At 39.8% G+C, this 20,555-nt stretch overlaps 1 protein-coding gene across 1 annotated transcript in view; it reads right to left on the bottom strand.

Moving 5' to 3' along the window:
* LOC142656318 (cyclic nucleotide-binding domain-containing protein 2-like) overlaps positions 1-20,555 on the bottom strand; it is a 37,313-nt gene that overhangs the window by 11,874 nt on the left and 4,884 nt on the right. Inside the window, exons 3-9 of the mRNA XM_075831217.1 lie at positions 19,615-19,752; positions 17,210-17,254; positions 13,357-13,520; positions 9,581-9,737; positions 6,854-7,005; positions 3,436-3,574; positions 905-1,013 (exon numbers count right to left, since the gene is read on the bottom strand). Coding sequence (XP_075687332.1) covers positions 905-1,013; positions 3,436-3,574; positions 6,854-7,005; positions 9,581-9,737; positions 13,357-13,520; positions 17,210-17,254; positions 19,615-19,752 — 904 coding nt within the window. The remainder of the gene's footprint in view (positions 1-904; positions 1,014-3,435; positions 3,575-6,853; positions 7,006-9,580; positions 9,738-13,356; positions 13,521-17,209; positions 17,255-19,614; positions 19,753-20,555) is intronic.

Raw genomic sequence — 20,555 nt, 5'->3', positions numbered from 1 at the left:
CTAGAGCTTAATCCACAGTTTAAAATATCATATGAGAAACAATATACTGGATCTTACAGTACATATGCAGTTGCTACTAGTGCATTAAAGGTCGCTGTTTTCAAGGGGGCAAAGAACTTCGATAATACTAATTCTCTTGAGAATATGCTCAACATCCACCACATTTCATGTTTCTGAGGCAGCTGCACTATTCTTGTGCATGGATATACATACATACATTAGTTTCTCTTATGCAAACTAGGTACTACTTAGTGCATCAAACCTTAGGCTTAGAGCAGGTTTAGGATTATATTACACTTATTTATTTTTCTGCATTTTATATTATTGTTTAAACCTATTTCATGTAAAATAACAAAAAAAGCTGGTAGGGAGGTATAGTGAAATAGGACACTTCTATTTAGAACCGGCGTGCAGTCTCTCACAGTTGTTTGTTCTGCAAACTTCCCTTGCCTTTAGTTTCTAGAGCTGGAAGTAGCTGCGTCAGCTACCATTGTCAGCCATATTAACTCCCACGGGGCTAATTTCTCTGTCACTCAGCGGGTCTTCCCACTTTCCTCTCTCAGATCTCCCTGCAGAGAATTCCCCACTTCCTATCCCAATTATTCTGCTGTCACTTTGAAATGTAAGGGAATGCTGGGAAGTTTAATTCAATAGTGACATCAGCGAGGAGTAATGAGAAAGTAGCTAGCTTGTACTTCTACTGGGGTTTCAATAGAAATCAGTATAAGTGATGGCCTGGGACTTACAGTATATACATATAAATAAGGTATTTAAAAGCTGCTGCTGTAATTTGTGGAGTACAAAGGTTATACTAGATATATACTGTATAACAGATATAGCTTTATTGTTTTTATTTGTGTGGAAGACAATGCAAATGTTGAGCTGAAATGTTCATTATACATACTTGGTTGCAGAGCAGTTGTTGCTTTTAAAGAAGGTAGAGACAGTTGAAGCCATTTGTGATATGATGGACACATTGTCAAGTTCACAAGTCTTAATACATCACAAGTGCCCTACAGGGTAAAAACAATGAATACAGAGTGTTATCTGTGGTTACATATTTACATCTATTGTACAATGCATACATTGATTTTATTAGACCTTTGACGAGCTAATCGTGTAATTATCCAAAAACATAGACTGGTTCTTGGGCCATGTTGAAAAACACGATGGGGTTGAGGTCAGAACTCTGCAAATCCAATCAAGTTCTTTCACACCAAACTCACCCAACCATGCCTTTATGGACCTTGCTTTGTGCACTGGGGCACAGTCATGCCGCAACAGATAAAGGGCCTTTCCCGAACTGTTGGAAGCATACAATTGTCCAAAATGTCTTGGTATGTTGCAGCATTAGGATTTCCCTTCACTGGAGCTAAGAAGACTTGACCAACCCCTGAGAAACAACCCCATAGTATTACCCCTTCTCCACCAAATTTTACAGATGGCACAATACAGTTAGACAGGTAACGTCCTCCTGGCATTCGCCAAACCCAGGCTTGTTTATCGGACTGCCAGATAGAGAAGTGCTTGGTGATGTAAGGCTTGCATGCACCTACTCGGTTATTAAAACCCATGCCATGAAATTCGCAATGCACAGTTTTTGTGCGGATGTTGATGCCAGGGGAGGTTTGGAACGCTGCAGTTATTAAGGCAGCAGAGCATTGGCTCCTTTTATACACTATGGTAACCCCGCTCTGTAACTTTACATGGTCTGCCACTTTGTGGTTGAGTTGTTGTGGTTATGAATATCTAGGAGGGAAGAAATTTCACAAACTGACTTGTTGCAATGGTGGCATCCTATTTCAGTACCATCCTCAAATTCAGTGAGCTTTTTAGAACAACCAATTTTTTCCAAATGTTTGAAAAGGAGGACTGAATGGCTAGGTGCTTGAATCCAATGATTAAAAATTGTGTCCCAATACTTTTGTCCATATAGTGTATAGTGTATGTCCGGAGTTTAATGGCCAATCACGCTCAGATTAGACTGTCAATGCAATGATCGGTTAGAGGCCTGAAATTAAAATTGATGTAACTAAACATGCCACAGATGCCTCTCCAGGGTGCCTGCCACAGTTTCCTTCCAGTTACTGTCACAGATATTCGCCAGTCTGCCCAATACTGATAGTCTCTTTTGGGAATTGATTACCTTATCTCCGGACCCGGCTGTAAAGGATTTGCCTGACACAGCTTCTGTGTCGACGCCCGTGGTTAATCAGCCTGCATCTGTTCCTAGGTCTGCTCGAGTGACTCGTTCTTCTACCACTCAACTCAGGCTGGTAGGCTGAGGAGTGGGAGAACCTATCACAGCCTGGCCAGATGGTTCTAGCTCCCGCCCTTGGTCTACTTATACCTTCATTTGCTGCTTGTCCTTTGCCTGTGATTCTTCCGTTTTTTGGCTCTGCTGTTCCTGCTATTACCATTGACCTCTGCTTCTTATTGACCCTGGCTTGTTGACTATCCTCCTGCTCTGCTTTTGCTACCACATACTCTCCTGGTTTGACTCGGCTCGTTCACTACTCTTGTTGCTCACGGTGTTGCCGTGGGCAACTGCCTCACTTTCCTTGCTTCTGTGTTCCCCTGTCTGTTTGTCTGTCGTGCACTTATTGAGCGTAGGGACCGTCGCCCAGTTGTATGCCGTTGCCTAGGACGGGCCGTGCAAGGAGGCAGGGACTGAGTGGCGGGTAGATTAGGGCTCACCTGTCCGTCTCCCTATCCCGTCATTACACTGGCACTGTTACATGTAGGATTGGTTGATTTTGCTCATAGTGATAGACTTATACTGTTTCATATGCTGTTATCAGCCAAAATTTTGATTGCGAAATATTGGAAATCCGTTAACATACCTAGAGTTTTTGAGCTCACACACTATGTGAGTAATAATTGTATTATGGAATGTTCGCTGGCCTCTATTCAAGGTGTGTACAGGAAGGCTTCTTATTGGGATAAATGGAAGATCTCAAATTGTCATAGCATTGTTTTGTGATGCAGGTAGGTAATGATACTGTAAAAAGCCTTTGATAGACCATGTTATTTTGGTTTTATGTTATGTTGTTTCTTTTTTGTAAAATTGATCAATCAAAGGTTTGCTGTACTTGTATAATGTGTATTGGATCCTGTGGATTCATATGATGTAATGCATATTGGTTCAATAAAAACTTTTATTATTAAAAAGCTAAGAAATGGCAGAATATATTTTTTTTTACAACTTGACAGAAGTGAATTAAAAAATATATATTTCCAAGTTGAATGTTTTTTTGTTTTCTTAAACTCCCTGCATTATATGGTTGTTTTTAAAGTGGGTTATTTCTAGGCTAGGTTTACACATTACGATTCTGAATGGTGCTGCCCAAACTGGAATCCAAAAGGGAAGACCAAGGTGTATAAAATATGTCTCATTGAAGTTCTGGTTGTTCTAGGATAGTCACCTATGTTTACCTCAGTAATGAATGCAATACTGTTACTTTCACTGGAATCCAGTATTATTAATTGGCCAAACTGATACTGCATGGTTTGGCAACTTTCTGAAATACTTTTGATGTGCTGATGTGGCCAGTGGGAGAAGATGTCCAGAGATCTAGGTATAGAAGAAAAGTTTAATCAGCGATTATCATATATTGGAGTGACACAACTAAAGAGTACATAGAGTACAAACAAAAATCACAATCTATCCTTAACCATCTATAGATGTATAATAGATGCAGTGACACCAGAAATTTTGTTGTTTTTTCATTTCTTTGCATGCCTCCTGGAAATCTCTCTCTCTCTCTCTCTCCATGCCTGTTGAGTGGAGTGAGCTCTTCCTAATGTAAAGTTGCTGCTGTGCTCAGCAATATCAGTTAATAAGATGTCTACCTTATGCTTTTCCTTCCTTATCCCCTCATACACGTTCAATAAAACACTGAGAATCAGAGAAACTGCAGCTGCATCCCCCTCCTATTCCTTTTGACATTAATGTGTTACGGTTGAAAAATTTTGACAGGGCTGCCGGGGTTTGTAAACCTTAACAGAGAACCTACAGGCCAGAAAAGGCTGCTGGAAGAGGAGGAAAATTACACTTATATTGCACATCACATGTACTACGTATTTATTAAAAAAAATATTGTAATATATATATATATATATATATACATCTATATATATATATATATATATATATATATATATATAAAGCTATGTTTTAAGTATTGCAGCAGTTTCTGGAGAAAAAACTTTTGATGTACATCTGTATGTCGTTTGGATTCACTGATCCGCAACAAAAAAAAATGATGTCACAAATTTGTGAATCCAAAAAACCAGATCATAAAATGACTTTTTATGGTTTTTGTGGCCCGGATTCACGACACCAGCACGGATCCAGGAAAATCACTGTCGTGTGCGTGGGGCCAAAGAAATGAATGGGTCTGCAATTTATCTGCAAAAATGTGGATAAATTGTGGACACAAAAATACAGTCGTGTGCACGAGGCCTTAGTTGTAAAGTAATAAATATTTTTATCCTAATATGCTCTCCATTTTCTATTGTGAATAACACAGACAGATAAAAAAAACACATGTATTTTGAGATTGGTTCATGAAAGATCAAGGCAAAAATCATACAACTTGGTGAATTCGTATAGTTCATTCATTTTTGAAGGAACTGCTAGTTTGAGGGCACATGGGTAGCACTGAAGGGATCTTCTGTAGTTGTGTTTTTTTGTTTTTTTTATGGCCAGTGCACACGGGACCATATTTTCTTTTAGGGTATGTTCACACGGCGGGGGTCCGTAACGGCTGAAATTACGGGGATGTTTCAGCCTGAAAACATCCCCGTAAATTCAGCCGTACCGGCATGTGCAGGCGCTTGAACGCCGCGTCAATTACGGCCGTAATTAGCGCTGCTATTCATTGGAGTCAATGAATAGCGGCTCCAAATACGGCCAAAGAAGTGACAGGTCACTTCTTCTACGCGGGCGTCTATTTACGCGCCGTCATTTGACAGCGGCGCGTAAATATACGCCTCGTGTGAACAGACAAACGTCTGCCCATTGCTTTCAATGGGCAGATGTTTGTCAGCGCTATTGAGGCGCTATTTTCAGACGTAATTCGGGGCAAAAACGCCCGAATTACGTCCGTAAATAGGCCGTGTGAACATACCCTTACAATCACATGAATTTGTGTTGTCCAGCTTGAATGATTTGGCTTTATGAACAGTTAAAAAGAATTTGATCTTTGTGCCCTTATAATGCAACTTTTCACAAATTTATAAGTATCTGAGACATTATAACATCATGTTGCTTGAGAAATACACAGTCTAAAGTAGCAAATTTTATTATTCATGATTTTTTTTTATGTTTGTGGCAGTACGGTGATCCATATCAAGTGCAAATTCCACATACAAACTATAGACATAGCCAGCTGTATTTAAAAAGGTTCTGGGGTTGAACTCCAATAAATAAATAAATGAAGATGAAAGCTGAATCTATGCTGTACGGACTTGATTTCAGGGCCCTAGATAATTACTGACAAATATTCATGTGAATGCAACAGAACATTAGTAATGACTTCTGATCTATCCTCTTTATTTTAAGTCAATACTTTTTCTGCCTTAATTTGGGATACCCAGTGGATATCTTATCATTCAGTGCAAGCTCGATGCAAACTCATAATGGCCTAGTGCTGGTCCTAACCATGGACATGCAGATTCTTCATCACTCATTATTTAAAGAGGCTCTGTCACCACATTATAAGTGCTCTATCTCCTACATAATCTGATCGGCGCTGTAATGTAGATAACAACAGTGGTTTTTATTTTGAAAAACGATCATATTTGAGCAAGTTATGAGCAATATTAGATTTATTGTAATTAGTTTCTTAATAGACAACTAGGCGTTTTTTACCTTTTTACGAAGTGGGCGTTGTAAAGAGAAGTGTATGACACTGACCAATCAGTGACCAATCAGCATCATACACTTCTCTCCATTAATTTTTAGCTGTACTCGTAGCACAGCGTGATCTCGCGAGATCACGCTGTGCTGTCACATACACCCACATTAACTTTACTGAAGTGTCTTGAGAGTGAAAAGACATCACCTCCAGCCAGGACGCGATGTCTTTTCACACTCCCGACACTTCGGTAAAGTTTGTGTGGGACTTAATCACAGCACAGCACTGTGCTGTGTGAGTATGTTCCTCAAAGACTTTACTAAAGTGTCGGGAGTGTGAAAAGACATCGCGTCCTGGCTGGAGGTGATGTCTTTTCACTCTCAAGACACTTCAGTAAAGTTAATGTGGGTGTATGTGACAGCACAGCGTGATCTCGCGAGATCACGCTGTGCTGAGTACAAATGGACATGAATGGAGAGAAGTGTATGATGCTGATTGGTCACTGATTGGTCAGCGTCATACACTTCTCTTTACAATGCCCACTTGGTAAAAAGGTAAAAAACGCCCAGATGTCTATTAAGAAACTAACTAGCATAAATATAAAATTGCTCATAACTTGCTCAAATATGATCGTTTTTCAAAATAAAAACCACTGCTGTTATCTACATTACGGCGCCGATCAGATTATGTAGGAGATAGGGCACTTATAATGTGGTGACAGAGCCTCTTTAAGTGATTTTGGAGTTAAGGTAGACTTTCAGGAAACCAATTTGTCATTTTATTTAATGGGTTGGTGCCGGCCTGGCCATCAGTTGAGATCTCATGAAAGTGGTTAAAACAAATGAGGGGTCAACCAAAAAATAGTAATCAGGAATAGTAAAATATATTATTGTCATGAATAGTATAAGGTATTGGCCAAATAATTAGGACAAGACTACCATTTTTAATAACAATTACCATAGGTAAAAGTTAATTCAGTTGAATACATTTACCTGAAATATTCAAAACGGCATTGACATTCTTTCTGCAGTTCCACATCCAATTTATTTGAGAAGAAATCCTCCTTATCAACAACTAATATTACAGTCTCTTCCATACAGACCACTGTGGCATTCCTTCTTTGGCCTTTTAGCAATGCAATATCCTAGAACATAAGTAGATTGATATTTGTAAAAAAAAATGTTCTTAAACAGGACCTGTCAGTTCTCCTGTATTTTAGTAAATACTTGTATTGCCAATAAAATAATAATTCTGAAGCATCTTTTCTTAGAACTTCCTCTATTATTCTTTCTGGAAATGTATCAATAAATTTACAACTGGGCATTGCCATCCATCTTTCAAGAGTACTGTATTTCTTCTATTAAAATCTAAACTGTAAACCTAAAAATGATTGGACAGATAAACACACTAAGTGCCCATGAAGTTAAGAACTATGGTATCAGTTTGGTATGGTCCTCACACTAAACGGCTGCTTACCTGTCCATGCGCTGGCAGAACAGACATGGAAGAAATTGGTTATTATTATACTCAGTCACATAAAAAAAAAAAACAGACCTCAGTTTGGTGAATATTGACCTGGCTTAAGAGAATTTTCTAAATTCCCACAGATGGTCTTCCCCAGCAGACTACAGACTGCCAGACTTTTACTATAGTTCTCCCTAGTCTTTGCTTATGACTACAGACTACAAATGCGTCAGATCTTGTTGCAGATTTTGTGCATGCTGCAGAAACAGATTCAAATGAATGGAATTGGTTTTCAGTTGCAAAAATGTCTGCAACACAATATGCCAGGGGCCTAAAACTGACTTTCCCACTAGAAGGGCACCCCAGAATTTAAAAAAAACCAAAGGTCACTTCACTGGAATCTCTCAATTTATTTAAGCCAAGCAATTTCAATGATCAAAGCATGTTGGAGAATTTCCATTGATTCAATTTCCTAATAATTGGTGAGGAGTTGACACAGACTAGGTAAATAAATTTGCATTTAGCTTATTGTTTTAATGTTGATTTAGCGATTTTACTTAATTTCTCTCTGAAAAAAAGCTAAATAAATCAACTTTTTTATATTGCACTTTTATATAGAGTTGGACCATCATCTCCTGTTATAACCCCCTTTATTCTGCTGGGAAGGCTTTCCATTAAATTATGGAACATGGCTGATTTGGTTCATATACACACGTATATTCCAATTCATTCCAAAAGTGTGGAATGCACCTTAGGTCGGGGTGCTGTACAGGGAAGCTAAAATCCTTCACTTTAAACGCAGCACAAAAAAATGTATGAATCTTGCCATGTGCACAAGCCTTAAACAAGAAAGGCCATTTCAATTATGACCTGCACAATTTTCCATCAGTGGAACTATTTAGGTTCCCAGCCCAATAATGATGGAATAGGCCACTGTTCCTCCTACATCAAACTTTACATATGACACTACACATTTAGACAATAAGCTTTGTCATGCAGACTGGCAGATGATGATTTATGTGATTTATCATTGCCCCAGAGTCCAACGATGACTTGCTTTACTCCATACGGCATTGCAGATGATGATCCAAGGCTATTGTGTTGCTTCCCGAACATGGCAACTGAATCTATGAAGCTCCAGGTAGGAAAATTACAACTGAGAACAGACATTTTACATGCTTCAAAATGCTGTAGTTCCAGTACTGTTGCTCCTAGGCATTTAGACATTTCCACACCATAGCACTTGAGTTGACTGAGGCAGGTTTAGCAGGGCATAATTTTGAAGAAATTCATTTTTGGATAGATGGCAACCTATTGAAGTGCCATGGTGAAAGTCACTAAATTCTTTATTATGAGCGATTTAAAGTGCACCTCCAATTATATTAAAAAAGGATTACAGTGCAGGAGTTGCATTACCTATTCTGCTTCTAAATAGCGGCACAGTCCGGTCAACGTCCGTGGTCAGTACTGCTCATAATTGTGCAGTTGGAGATAGTGTCCTACTCTGTCTCCCAGGCTTAAGTATCCGGTACGACATCCAGTGCTGTAGAATCACATTGCATACTACAGTGCTGGCCAAACTGGATGCGGGTTCCTGGCAGACAGAGCAGGACCTCACTGCCTCCTAATGCACAGTTATGTGCAGCATGGACCACAGCCGGTTCGCAAAACACCCAGTGATCAGCTTATGGTCAGGGGACCTTTCTCACAAACGGGCATTGTCAAAAGTGGATATGCCCTTTAAAGCCTACATTCCCCATGAAATTGTTGCCCATCAGACAAAGGCTGCTGGTTGAATTATTATCTGTGACTTTGACAGGTGTTTTAGGAGATGGGACTCCATGGTAATTGCGAATGGAAGTGATGTAATTGGATTGGATCAGAAGGGGGCATCACATAGGAACATAACTGCAATTGTGTTATATGTCATGTTGTGTTACATAAGAACAATTTTGTTTTGTCACAAACTTGGGCTTTAAATTTCAAAATGATATTTCTATTTTACTTCAATTTTGTTGGACACGATAAACATGGTCTGACATGAATTTTATTTTACAAAAGCCCCGTAGTTTTAAATAGGGCTTTTCTACATCTCATAATTACTTTGTATATTTAATTTTTCTTTATTTTTTTTGTGGTTCATGCAATAAAACAGCCAAAAGTGCATTATGGGTATTAATTTAAGCTTTTGATAAACTAGGCTTACCTCCCACATATACTCAGTAGTTTGGAAGTTTGTAGCTAAAATTCCTTACCCCAAATTTAGATCCTGCATGCAGGAGAGCAGGATCCTTATCTAGAAAGGCGCTGCTACCTTCTCTGTCGTTACAAATGGCAACACAGCCAGAGTAGATGAAGTAGAAACTACTGCCAGTGTGACCTTTTTTGATGATCACTCTCCTACGTCCAAACCTAAAATAATAAAAAAGAGCATCACATCACATTAAAAGTCAGTGACCAAGGCTCGGTTTTTGAATGATTATACACAAATAACAAATGCCAAGTATCTTTTACCACAATTCTCTGCCATGCTTTGGTTTGACCAAAATTCAGGTTTCACCATCCATCTAATCCTTTCTTAAAGATGTCATATAAACAAACAATCTAGTTCTGTGCCTGCCCAGGTAGCTACATGTCCCATAATTGGGCAACATTTTTTTTAACACAAGTAAATGCACTTTTTGTGGAGTGAAGATGGGTTTTCAGTTATTCCTCCTGCACTATTTCCACAGTGTACTATAATAAGTCTTCTGCAGAAATGTACATAGGGGTAAGAGAACAAGACAAATCTTTGTCAATGTGAGACTGAGTGCCAATACCAAGATAAATCCTCCATATTTCACAGTGGGCATGGAAACCACGGGGGGATATGAACTTTATATACAACTAAATGACATTTCAAAATTGCATTGTGGGAGCAATGTATCAATTCAATAATGGCATAAAACATAGAAGGTTAGGCACCCTATAATTAAAAAAATTATGGTAGGAAAGTAGTTTGAAAAATCTCACAAGAGAATCCCCCAGTACAAGAAGTTAATACATAACTTTTATTAAAGAATAGACTAAAAATAATAGGCCCATGGCCTAGCAAACTACCCTAATGGACCCTGATGTGGCCCTACCAAATAAAAACACCTGCCCTTACATTGGCATCCCTGAACTCCATCCTGAGCCTAAATAGGCCGTATACAGCCCTACTGCTGAACTCTGTCCAAGAGGGCTATTTGGCCGGGGAGGGAAAGGGAAGCCGTCAAGGCGCTCGTATGCCCTAGCGAAACTCAAATAGATACATACACCATACAGGTGGCTATCCCTAATCTAAGCTTGTCCCTACTATAGGGCCCCTACAAGAATTGTTGCCTATACTGGACAATTGCAGAAAGACAACAAATAAACTCACTTAGTTCATACATAATTAAGGTAAAGGTCTGGGTGTGCTTTACAGAACACATAAACTTATATAGCTTCAAAGAATTGATGGCAGAAAATATTCACAAACATGAGAGAAAATGTAGCCAATCCCAATCAGAAAAATTAATTTGAAATATACCAACGTGTTTCTCCTGTAAGTACACAGGTTCATCAGTGGACAAAGAATTACAAATATTTGTTTTAACGATCAAGAAACATATTTCAAAGTGGTCCACATGTCCTTTACTTAAAGTAGAGCGAAAAGGGACCAACACAGTAATAAACCTCCATTCAGCGTTGATAGTAGAAGAAAGGCGACTGGTGCACCACCTAGATGTGGACACAAATGGTACGGATCCAGAGAGGAAAAGGTGGTGATGTTGCATCATTGCGGCTGCATCATAATTTAATGTGTTTAATGTGCCTAGTGTGTTCCTACCCTTATAAGGACGGGTGCACCGGATAGGTAGGGCCACATCAGGGTCCATTAGGGTTGTTTGCTAGGCCCCCTTGTAGATAGTGCCACACATAGGCCCCCTTGTAGATAGTGCCACACACAGGCCCCTTTGTAGATAGTGTCACACGCCCCCCGTATTTAGTGTGGCACCACCATTTATAGATAGTTGCACACTCCCCCCTTTGTAGATAGTGCACACAAGCCCCCTTGCAGATAGTGCCAGACATACCCGTTTATAGGTAGTGCCAAACAGCCCTCCCTGTGGATAGAGCCCAGGTGTCCCAAAAACAAATTAAAAAAATATACTCACTAACAACTTGGGGCAAGTTAGCTCCCACAGGCTGACAATGCCTGTCTTCCCGAGACTGGGAGCATTGTGTGAGTAGATCACACGTTTCTTAAAGTAGTTCTCACAGCTGGCAGCTAACGAGACTCCTAAGGCAGCCCAAACCCTGGACTGTCATAAAGACAGAGTGAAACTTTTCTTTTCTCTTCCACTCCAGCAACCCAGACCTTTTTCCTGGTTTCTTACATAATAAATAAGGAGAAAGAACACTTTCTCTAGTAACGTTCTTTTTGATTATTACATTCTGGGTCCAAATCCTTCCCCTTAGTAGCCGCACTGTTACATCACCTAGCTCCGTTCCCGCGAAGAACAGAGCTCCAAGGCCCCCTCAGTCCTGCAGCCTATAAAGTGCCGAGACGGAATCCTTGCGTAGGCCAGCGTGATCCAGTGACGTCATCGTGCCATTAGTATATAAGCACCTTTCGGTCCTGCTCACAGGGTGTTTCCGGGCAACTGGAAACACTCCCCCTGCCACCGCCCCTTTCTGTTACTGTAGTAACAGGGGCCCGTGTAGTTTATTACATAGGCCAGAGTTACTATAGTAACAGTGGATAGACATGGCACGGAGGCCGTGGGCCCCCCTGGCTGCAGGGTCTAGTTGCAATTGCGACCCCCATAGCTAGACCACTACTTTTGCTGTGCCTGTTGGGTAGATATGACCCAGAACCAAGGTAGCTTAGCCTTGCAGTAGGGGTGCAGTTTGGCTTCTGGGTTGTTCCCCTGCAGGTGCTGTGTTGCTTCTATGCGGCTGCCACACATAGAAGAGTAGGGACTAACTTAAAAGAAATCACCCTGAAGTAGCAAATAGGCTTATACATTTAAAAAAAACGCACCTACGTTTTACTACGCACCTCATGTTTAGATATATCATTTTTTCTTAGCAAATATTGATCAATATATAACAAGTGGATGTGCGGTCCCTGTCTTTTTCTCCCTTGTTGGATACAAGATTTTGGAGTGTGCCTGTAGGAAATTGTGCCCATTCAGCCAAAAGAGCATTTGTGAAGTCAGGAACTGATGTAGAACGTGAAGGTCTGGCTCGCAATCGGTGTTCCAATTCACCAGAAAAGGTGTTCAATTGGGTTGAGGTGAGGTCCAGATAGTTAAACACGATTCACCACTCCGGAAAGCACTTTTCCACTGTTCCAGAGTCCAGTGGTGGCATCCTTTACACCAGTCAAGCTGATTTTTGGAATTGTGCATTGTGATATTAGGCCTGTGTGCAGTTGCTTGCCCATGAAAACATGAAGCTCCCGATACATAGTTCTTTGGCTGTTGTCACTTCTAGATGCAGTTTGGAATTCTGTAGTGAGTGACGCAGAAGAGGACAGCCTCCACTTCACAATAATAGCACTTATGGTTAACCAGGGCAGATCAGAAATTTCACAAACCGACTTGTGGCAAAGATTAGAGGGTTGTTCTCCTACTTTTTATCATATGGTGTATATCCCAATGTCTGATGTTAATCTCACTTCTCTTAGCTCTTGTGCTAAATCTACAAATGGATACTAAGCACAAATGGGCAAAGGCTTGGTTGGTGTAACTCCAAGCAGACTCTGCATTCCTAATATCCCTACACCATGATAAGAAATTAGAATAAAGCTACACAAAAAATTTAAAAATTAATCACTCCTTAGGGGTGCTATACCCCATGGACAAATAATAACAAACCATACATAGTGCAAATAAGCTTGCATGCCTCAAAATGAAAAACTGTGTGATGTATTAGTTAGTATTTTAACTAAAACGTCTCCTAATATAAGACAACACATCACACTGTGGTCCAGAAGGGGCTATCCATAAGGTTATCATACCTCTCCAACCGAAGAACCTTGGCTAGAAGCATCTGAAGTTGGTTGCTGTATTGACGATAACTTGGGAGATTCTGCAGTATACTCCATAAAAACTTAGTTTCAACTTCTGTTCTCCATTCAGGTCTTTTTAACGTGATGAGCTCTGCTTTTCTAGGAAAGTGATTCTATTAAATACAACATAATAAAATACTAGCTCTAGGGTGCAAATTTTGGTGCACTCCAAAGTTGCGCTAAAGTTTACACTCTTTTGCTTTACTCGCCACTTTTCTAAAGTGAGGAGAAAAAGGGGGGGGGGGGTTTAGCCGAAGGGGGCTGAGCATTTACTAAAACGACAGATTTATCATAATTTACACCAAAATCTGGCATAAATTATGGTGAAAATCGACATCTGCTCATAGGAGGCATAGATTTGCATTTCTGTCGCACAGACAGCCAACGATGTGGCAAATATATATATATATATATATATATATATATATATATACATATATATTTATATAGTACATTTTCTGCTAAATTAGTTTAACATTAATGTATTTCCCCCAATGTTCTTTAAAATAGATGAGATTCTAAATAGACTAATTATTTTCATAAGTTACTCTCATCCTGGCTGAATATTTTATTACCAGTAACCAATAATTTAGAAAACTCTTTGAGGCCCTGTTCACATCACATATGCTTTTCTATCCTTTTCTATCCTGCTGGATTACGCCAATAAAAAGTCACTGTATGGCATACATCTCAGGCATCCATTTAATGCATACATCATGGGCTATCCAATACCCTTTCATGGCATATCCATTAAACAGATACCATTATAGTCTATGGGTGACAGATCCATTAAACAGATGCCTAACAGTGGCATTTATCACCCATAGGATATAATGGTATCCTTTTAATTGATACGTCATGAACTCTCATGACCCCAGTTCACGACATATCCCTTTAACAGACAGCATTAAAGTCTATATTGAGGGAAGTCACTGTTATGCATCCATCACAGCCAACATTTAATGTATAGGTTGGGAGCCTTTTCTTGATGCATGTATGAAACGTAGGCAAAAATGGCATGATGAGAGCAGAGCCTGAGAATATCACGAGCCTTTAAACTCCTTATTCTTGTACAACTTTTTCGCAGTTACTGACTTTGTTTCACACATAGTCTTCCTTTTGAGATTTCTAAAAGACATGTCGTATGAGATTTAAAAAAGGGTCTGCTTTCTTCAACAAATATCACCACTCTTGTCCAATCACCACTCTTGTCCATGGGCTGTGTGTGTATAATTTATTTGAAAAAACGGGACCCCATACGGCGCTGCTACTCAGGAACGGATACAGTAGTAGTTTAGAATTGAAACGTTATTGTAGGCTACGCGTTTCAATGCCGCACCGGCATCTTCCTCAGGCCACAAACATTGTAGTCTGAACAACAGCCCTTTAAATACACCACGCGGGAGAAAAAAACCGCCAATGTAGACAGGGTTAAAGTGCAAGATGACGTAATCACTGTGAACAGTTCAAACATGACAGGTACAAAAAAAGAGAAATCCAATTATGTATAATGCTAATTTAAACTAAAATCGGCAGAGTGGAAATAAAATGCGGTATGAGATCTTGTCATAAGAGAAAAGGGGGGGGGAATTGCAGACAATCATATAAAACATTAATATCCATATCGATGAATTTAAGCAGTTGCTAAAACACAATAAAATATACAGAAGTTTAGCGATGTATCGTACTTGCAATATTTCGCGGTAATTCACCATTTAATTAGGATGAAAACGAATTGAAACAAAATAAACTGAATAAGTGAAAATCATAAAAACTGCTATTGAACCCATATAGCTGGGAACTCAACTGGACGTGGAAACCATAAAAATAATGTATATTTCAGTGAAAAAACAACAATCAACCATTAAGTTGATCTGAATGTCATTTATATTTTTATTTCTAGTAATTATCCTATGGAATAAAATAAGAACATTCCATCATATAAAGATGTAGGTGTCAAGTAATTAATTTGGATGAAAGGGAGGGCTATTTTAGACAATCTAAAATATGATTAAAGATAAAAGTTTTAAAAACTCAAGAAAAAATACAGAAGTTTGTGCTGTATCAAAACAGCGATATTTTGCGGTAATTCACCAATTATTTGCAATCAAAACGAATTTATAAAAAAATGGATTCAGGAGGAGAAAATGATTAAAAATACTAAAAACCCGTAGCGGCCAGACCACAAAATAATCAGGGAAATTACACCCAATGATATTAATATTAATAGAACCATTACCATTATCCAAATTAATTACTTGACACCTACATCTTTATATGATGGAATGTTCTTATTTTATTCCATAGGATAATTACTAGAAATAAAAATATAAATGACATTCAGATCAACTTAATGGTTGATTGTTGTTTTTTCACTGAAATATACATTATTTTTATGGTTTCCACGTCCAGTTGAGTTCCCAGCTATATGGGTTCAATAGTAGTTTTTATGATTTTCACTTATTCAGTTTATTTTGTTTCAATTCGTTTTCATCCTAATTAAATGGTGAATTACCGCGAAATATTACGATACATCGCTAAACTTCTGTATATTTTATTGTGTTTTAGCAACTGCTTAAATACATCGATATGGATATTAATGTTTTATATGATTGTCTACAATTCCCCCCCCCCTTTTTTCTTATGACAAGATCTCATACCGCATTTTATTTCCACTCTGCCGATTTTAGTTTAAATTAGCATTATACATAATTGGATTTCTCTTTTTTTGTACCTGTCATGTTTGAACTGTTCACAGTGATTACGTCATCTTGCACTTTAACCCTGTCTACATTGGCGGTTTTTTTCTCCCGCGTGGTGTATTTAAAGGGCTGTTGTTCAGACTACAATGTTTGTGGCCTGAGGAAGATGCCGGTGCGGCATTGAAACGCGTAGCCTACAATAAAGTTTCAATTCTAAACTACTACTGTATCCGTTCCTGAGTAGCAGCGCCGTATGGGGTCCCGTTTTTTCAAATAAATTATACATTTACATCGCGGTGGTCCTTCAAGATTGACCAGCTGGGATCTCGGCAGCAGCACTCATCCATTATTTATCTACCTACTATACGCTCCTGACATTTTCACCTGTGGTAAGCCTCCATCTGTCAAACTAAGTTTGTTATTTCTTGGGCTTACTCACACTATGTGGCGCCGTGCTTTTCTCTCTCAATTCTCTATGGGCTGTGTGTGGTATTGCAGCTCATTCCAAAATCTTTCTGAGAAAAAAACATTTCCTGATCTCACAGGACAGGATCTGGTCCTATCATTGGCACTAAATATATGTATATGAAGCTTAAGGGGTTATCTCATGGAGATGACCAATGTCCATATGCCCTGCTCGGGACCCCCTTTATGAGCCACATTGTTCTGTCGGAACCGGCGGCCAATGAATTACATGAACAGCCATTAATTTCAATGGCCGCCATGTAATACTAGCTTTCCCATGCAGCAGAGTAAATGAAAGGCCAGATGCAGCTTCCCCAAGTGATAACAGTTTATCGCCAAAGGTTAGGGTAAGGCCCCACGGAGTGGCATTGACGCATAATTTAAATGCTGCATGACTTTGCAGGTAAACAGCCGTTGTACCCTAAACAATACATGGCCTTTTACAAGCATTTTGACAACTGCACAACACAGGGTGCCGGTGCGGTTGTCGGCTGCATCAATGTTGCTCCGTGGGGCCTTACATTTAGAGAAGCTGCATTCAGGCAATCAGCTAAATGGGATGTCTCAATGAGACAACCCATTTCCGGACAACTAGACCCAACGTGTGTCTAATATAAAAGTCTAAATTATACCACCTGTCCAGTCTTGAACAAAGTAGGGTCAAAGATCATTCTGTTTCTCTAAAATAAAAATAAGCAAAACTTTGTTAGATTCATATTTGCTTAGATAAAGGTATATACACATTTTATAATAGTATTATTAGATTGTGCTGTATAGCTTCCTTTCATGTATGCTAGGAGATCTGATCATGTAATTAGCAATCTACTATGTCCATTTACAATTCATTTGACAGCATAGAACGTAAAAATAAAGTCCTGTGATTTAGTATTTAAATATCCACTGGAAAACAAGTTTAATTTTCTTTTTTTTTAATTTTGTTTTATTACTATTACCGTAACAATTGACTTTGCACTATACCATAGCATCCATACTCACTGTTAGGCTGGATTCACATTTCACACATGCAGTTTATGTTACAGTTTTTGGTGTGGTATATGGATGCAGTTTCTTTTTCACCAGAGCCAAGTGTGGATCCAAAAGGAGGGAATATGATAATGTAATAACTTTAATACTTATATCTTTTATATTCACTCACAGTGGTGTACATACAAAAGAGGGGTTCCCCATAGCAAAGATTAAAATGCTCCCGCCATTTAGGTGGCAATGTTTCCCATCCAGGACAGAAGAGCCTCTAAGCCTTTTTCATGACCCTTGGGCCAATTTCCTACCCCATCTGGAGAGAGGACTCCTGCACAGGTTCTTTCCACCCAGTAATAAATGTGTAGCGTCCATGGCCACGGGCCGTCGGGTTTACTCACCTCCCGACGCCGCAGCCATGGATCCGTGAGCGCTGGTCCCCATCTCCTTCCTAGGAGACGCCAGTGCTCACTTCCGCTCCGTTCTGCTGTGTCCCATAGGGTACGGGGCGCACGCTCGTGCCCGGCCTTAAAGGGCCAGCGCGCGCACATCCGGAAATCATCATCATCAACGGCCCATGATTTCCTGTTCTATAAGAAGGCCCCAGCCCTTCTGATCCTTGCCTGAGCGTTGTTAGTTTTCCCAGTCTGTCTTGCAAATGGTCCCTTAGTGTTTCCCGTTCCAGTTGTTACCCGTGCCCTGTGACCTGTTCCTGTATCCCGTGCTGTTCTTGTTCCTGTGCCTATTAGTGTCGGAGTCATGTCACGTCATGTGTCATCTGCCACTTCCAGAGGAATTCACCACGTCTGGCGCAACCTGCGGCATCTGTGTCATCCGCCATGTCCTGTGTCTTCTGCCATGTCCAGAGGAATTCGCCACGTCTGGCGCAAACTGCGGCACCTGTGACATCCGCCACGTTTGGCAATACCTGCTGCACCCATCTCCATCTGTGCCAGAGCTGCGGCTACTGTCTGGACTATCCAGGTACCCTTGTGTGGGACTTTGTATTCTGGGGTTCCTGTTGTTTGGCCAGCTGCCTCCCTGCTGCGGCGGTGCGGCCTAGTGAGTCCACTAACCCGATATGTGACAAAATGGTTGAGGACCAATCAGAACTGGGCCTCTCTCTCCCAAAGGGGCCCAAAGCAGTCGCATAGTCTGTCTCTATGGTATGTATGCCCCTGTCCACTCATGTATTTGGCTCAAAGACTGCATAAAAAACTGACACAAAAACTGCATGTGTGATTCCAGCCTAAAGCTTGTCATGAACATGAGATATTTATTCGCAGAGGGACGATTTCATCAGAATCTGGCAAAAATCTAATTTATCTGGGTACAACTCAATACATTTTTACCTATCGAATCATTTTTAGATTGCTGTGTAGAAGTAATATGACTGTTCAACCAAATCAATATGGCATGTTATTGTGGGTCTGCTATTAGGCTTCTAGGCTATTTTATGTTTATAACCAGATTTAGGGCTCATGCACATAGTAGAGATATCTGCACAGAGCCATGCAGCCATAGAGAATTTGTTAGACTTTTAGAGATGCATCTTTTATGCATGCACTTTACATAGAAGCTGCATCTCGACTCTTTAATCCAAATTTGGCTCGGCTGACAGTGGCTACGGTGTGCCTCTGACAGCGTGTCAAATTCTAATACTGATCACATCTAAGTTGATTAACTTAGATGTGATCGGTATTAGGGTTTGATAAGCTGTAAGAGGCACACAGTGGCCCTTCTCAGCCGAGCCGTCAGTGCAGCCTACTGACGGATAGAAGATGCATCTCTAAAAATATGCAACATTTTTTATAAAAATATATTTAAAATGTTTTTGAGCCATTAATACATCATTTAATCAAAAAACCCTCAACGGTTTACATAGCCTAAAATAAGCTACGCTCATTCTTTCTACAATTCTGTGATCTTGACAAGCTTATTTCTAATTTAATTCAGAATGCAAAATTATCCCAACTTAAATGTTTTGACTCAACACTTAATACATGCACAGGTAAGAATTGTATTAGTGATAAACAAAAAAAAAACTAAACTAATTTCTTACATCTTCCACCAATACTGAATCCTTGACTTGCCCTGTTGGCCTTAAGATCTGAAATTCTGTCAGTCCTTTCAGCCTTTGTCGGAAAACCTTACAGACTCTAGACATTATCTTGATATCTTTAGCAATTCTTTTAAGTGTCTGAAATTAAACAACAAGAATAATGCAGAGCATTTGGCTTAATAACTGTGCATTTAAAATTACAAACTTTAGGAACATACAGGAAAATAAAACCTGATATTCTGAAGACTAACACAGAACTAGACACTAAAAACTGATCATTACTTTTCCCTTATTTAAGAAGACTTAACTAGATGGTCCAAGGGCACCTTTACCTGGTTTGGTCACAGTTCCATTTAAAAAAAATTAACATCATACCACGCTAATGGTATTTCTTTCAAGCCCCCCTCCCATACCATCGCCATGTTCACTACACTTTCTTCGCTACAAACCAAATTCTTTTGGTTTCAAAAACCAGCGGGTAGTGCTCTCTCTATTCTTGAGACCCAGACATCGCATCTGGTAAAATGGACTAATGTAGAAAAAGCTTATTCAAACCATGTGTTCCCTTGGAGCAGGGGTTTGTCTCCTTTCCCATCTCTATGTCTTTGTGGTTGTTGAACCAGGCCACAACTACCATGCGCTACCAACTCCTCATTTGACCCATGTTATACGTGGCATCACTTTTATTTTCCCACCCTACCATTTCCTTGGCCGCTTTATCCTAACTAGAAAAACCCAGCCTTCTCGCTGGGTGGGGAACCGGGCCCCTTCCACACCTGGCACAGAGCAAACAAGGTGGAGGCTTGTCAATTTCTGGTAGATTAAACCTGTAAGACGATATCACAACTCGTCATTGCCCAAGAACCATGCCCATTTTTATTTTGAAAGGCATCTCAACTCCGTGATCCCTCCTTCACCTTCTTTTTTAAAACTTATGCTAC

The sequence above is a fragment of the Rhinoderma darwinii genome, chromosome 6 (assembly GCF_050947455.1).
Source record: "Rhinoderma darwinii isolate aRhiDar2 chromosome 6, aRhiDar2.hap1, whole genome shotgun sequence".
Taxonomy (NCBI): Eukaryota; Metazoa; Chordata; class Amphibia; order Anura; family Rhinodermatidae; genus Rhinoderma; species Rhinoderma darwinii.
Note: the sequence above shows the minus strand (reverse complement) of the source record. Positions and strands in the feature narration are given on the sequence as shown.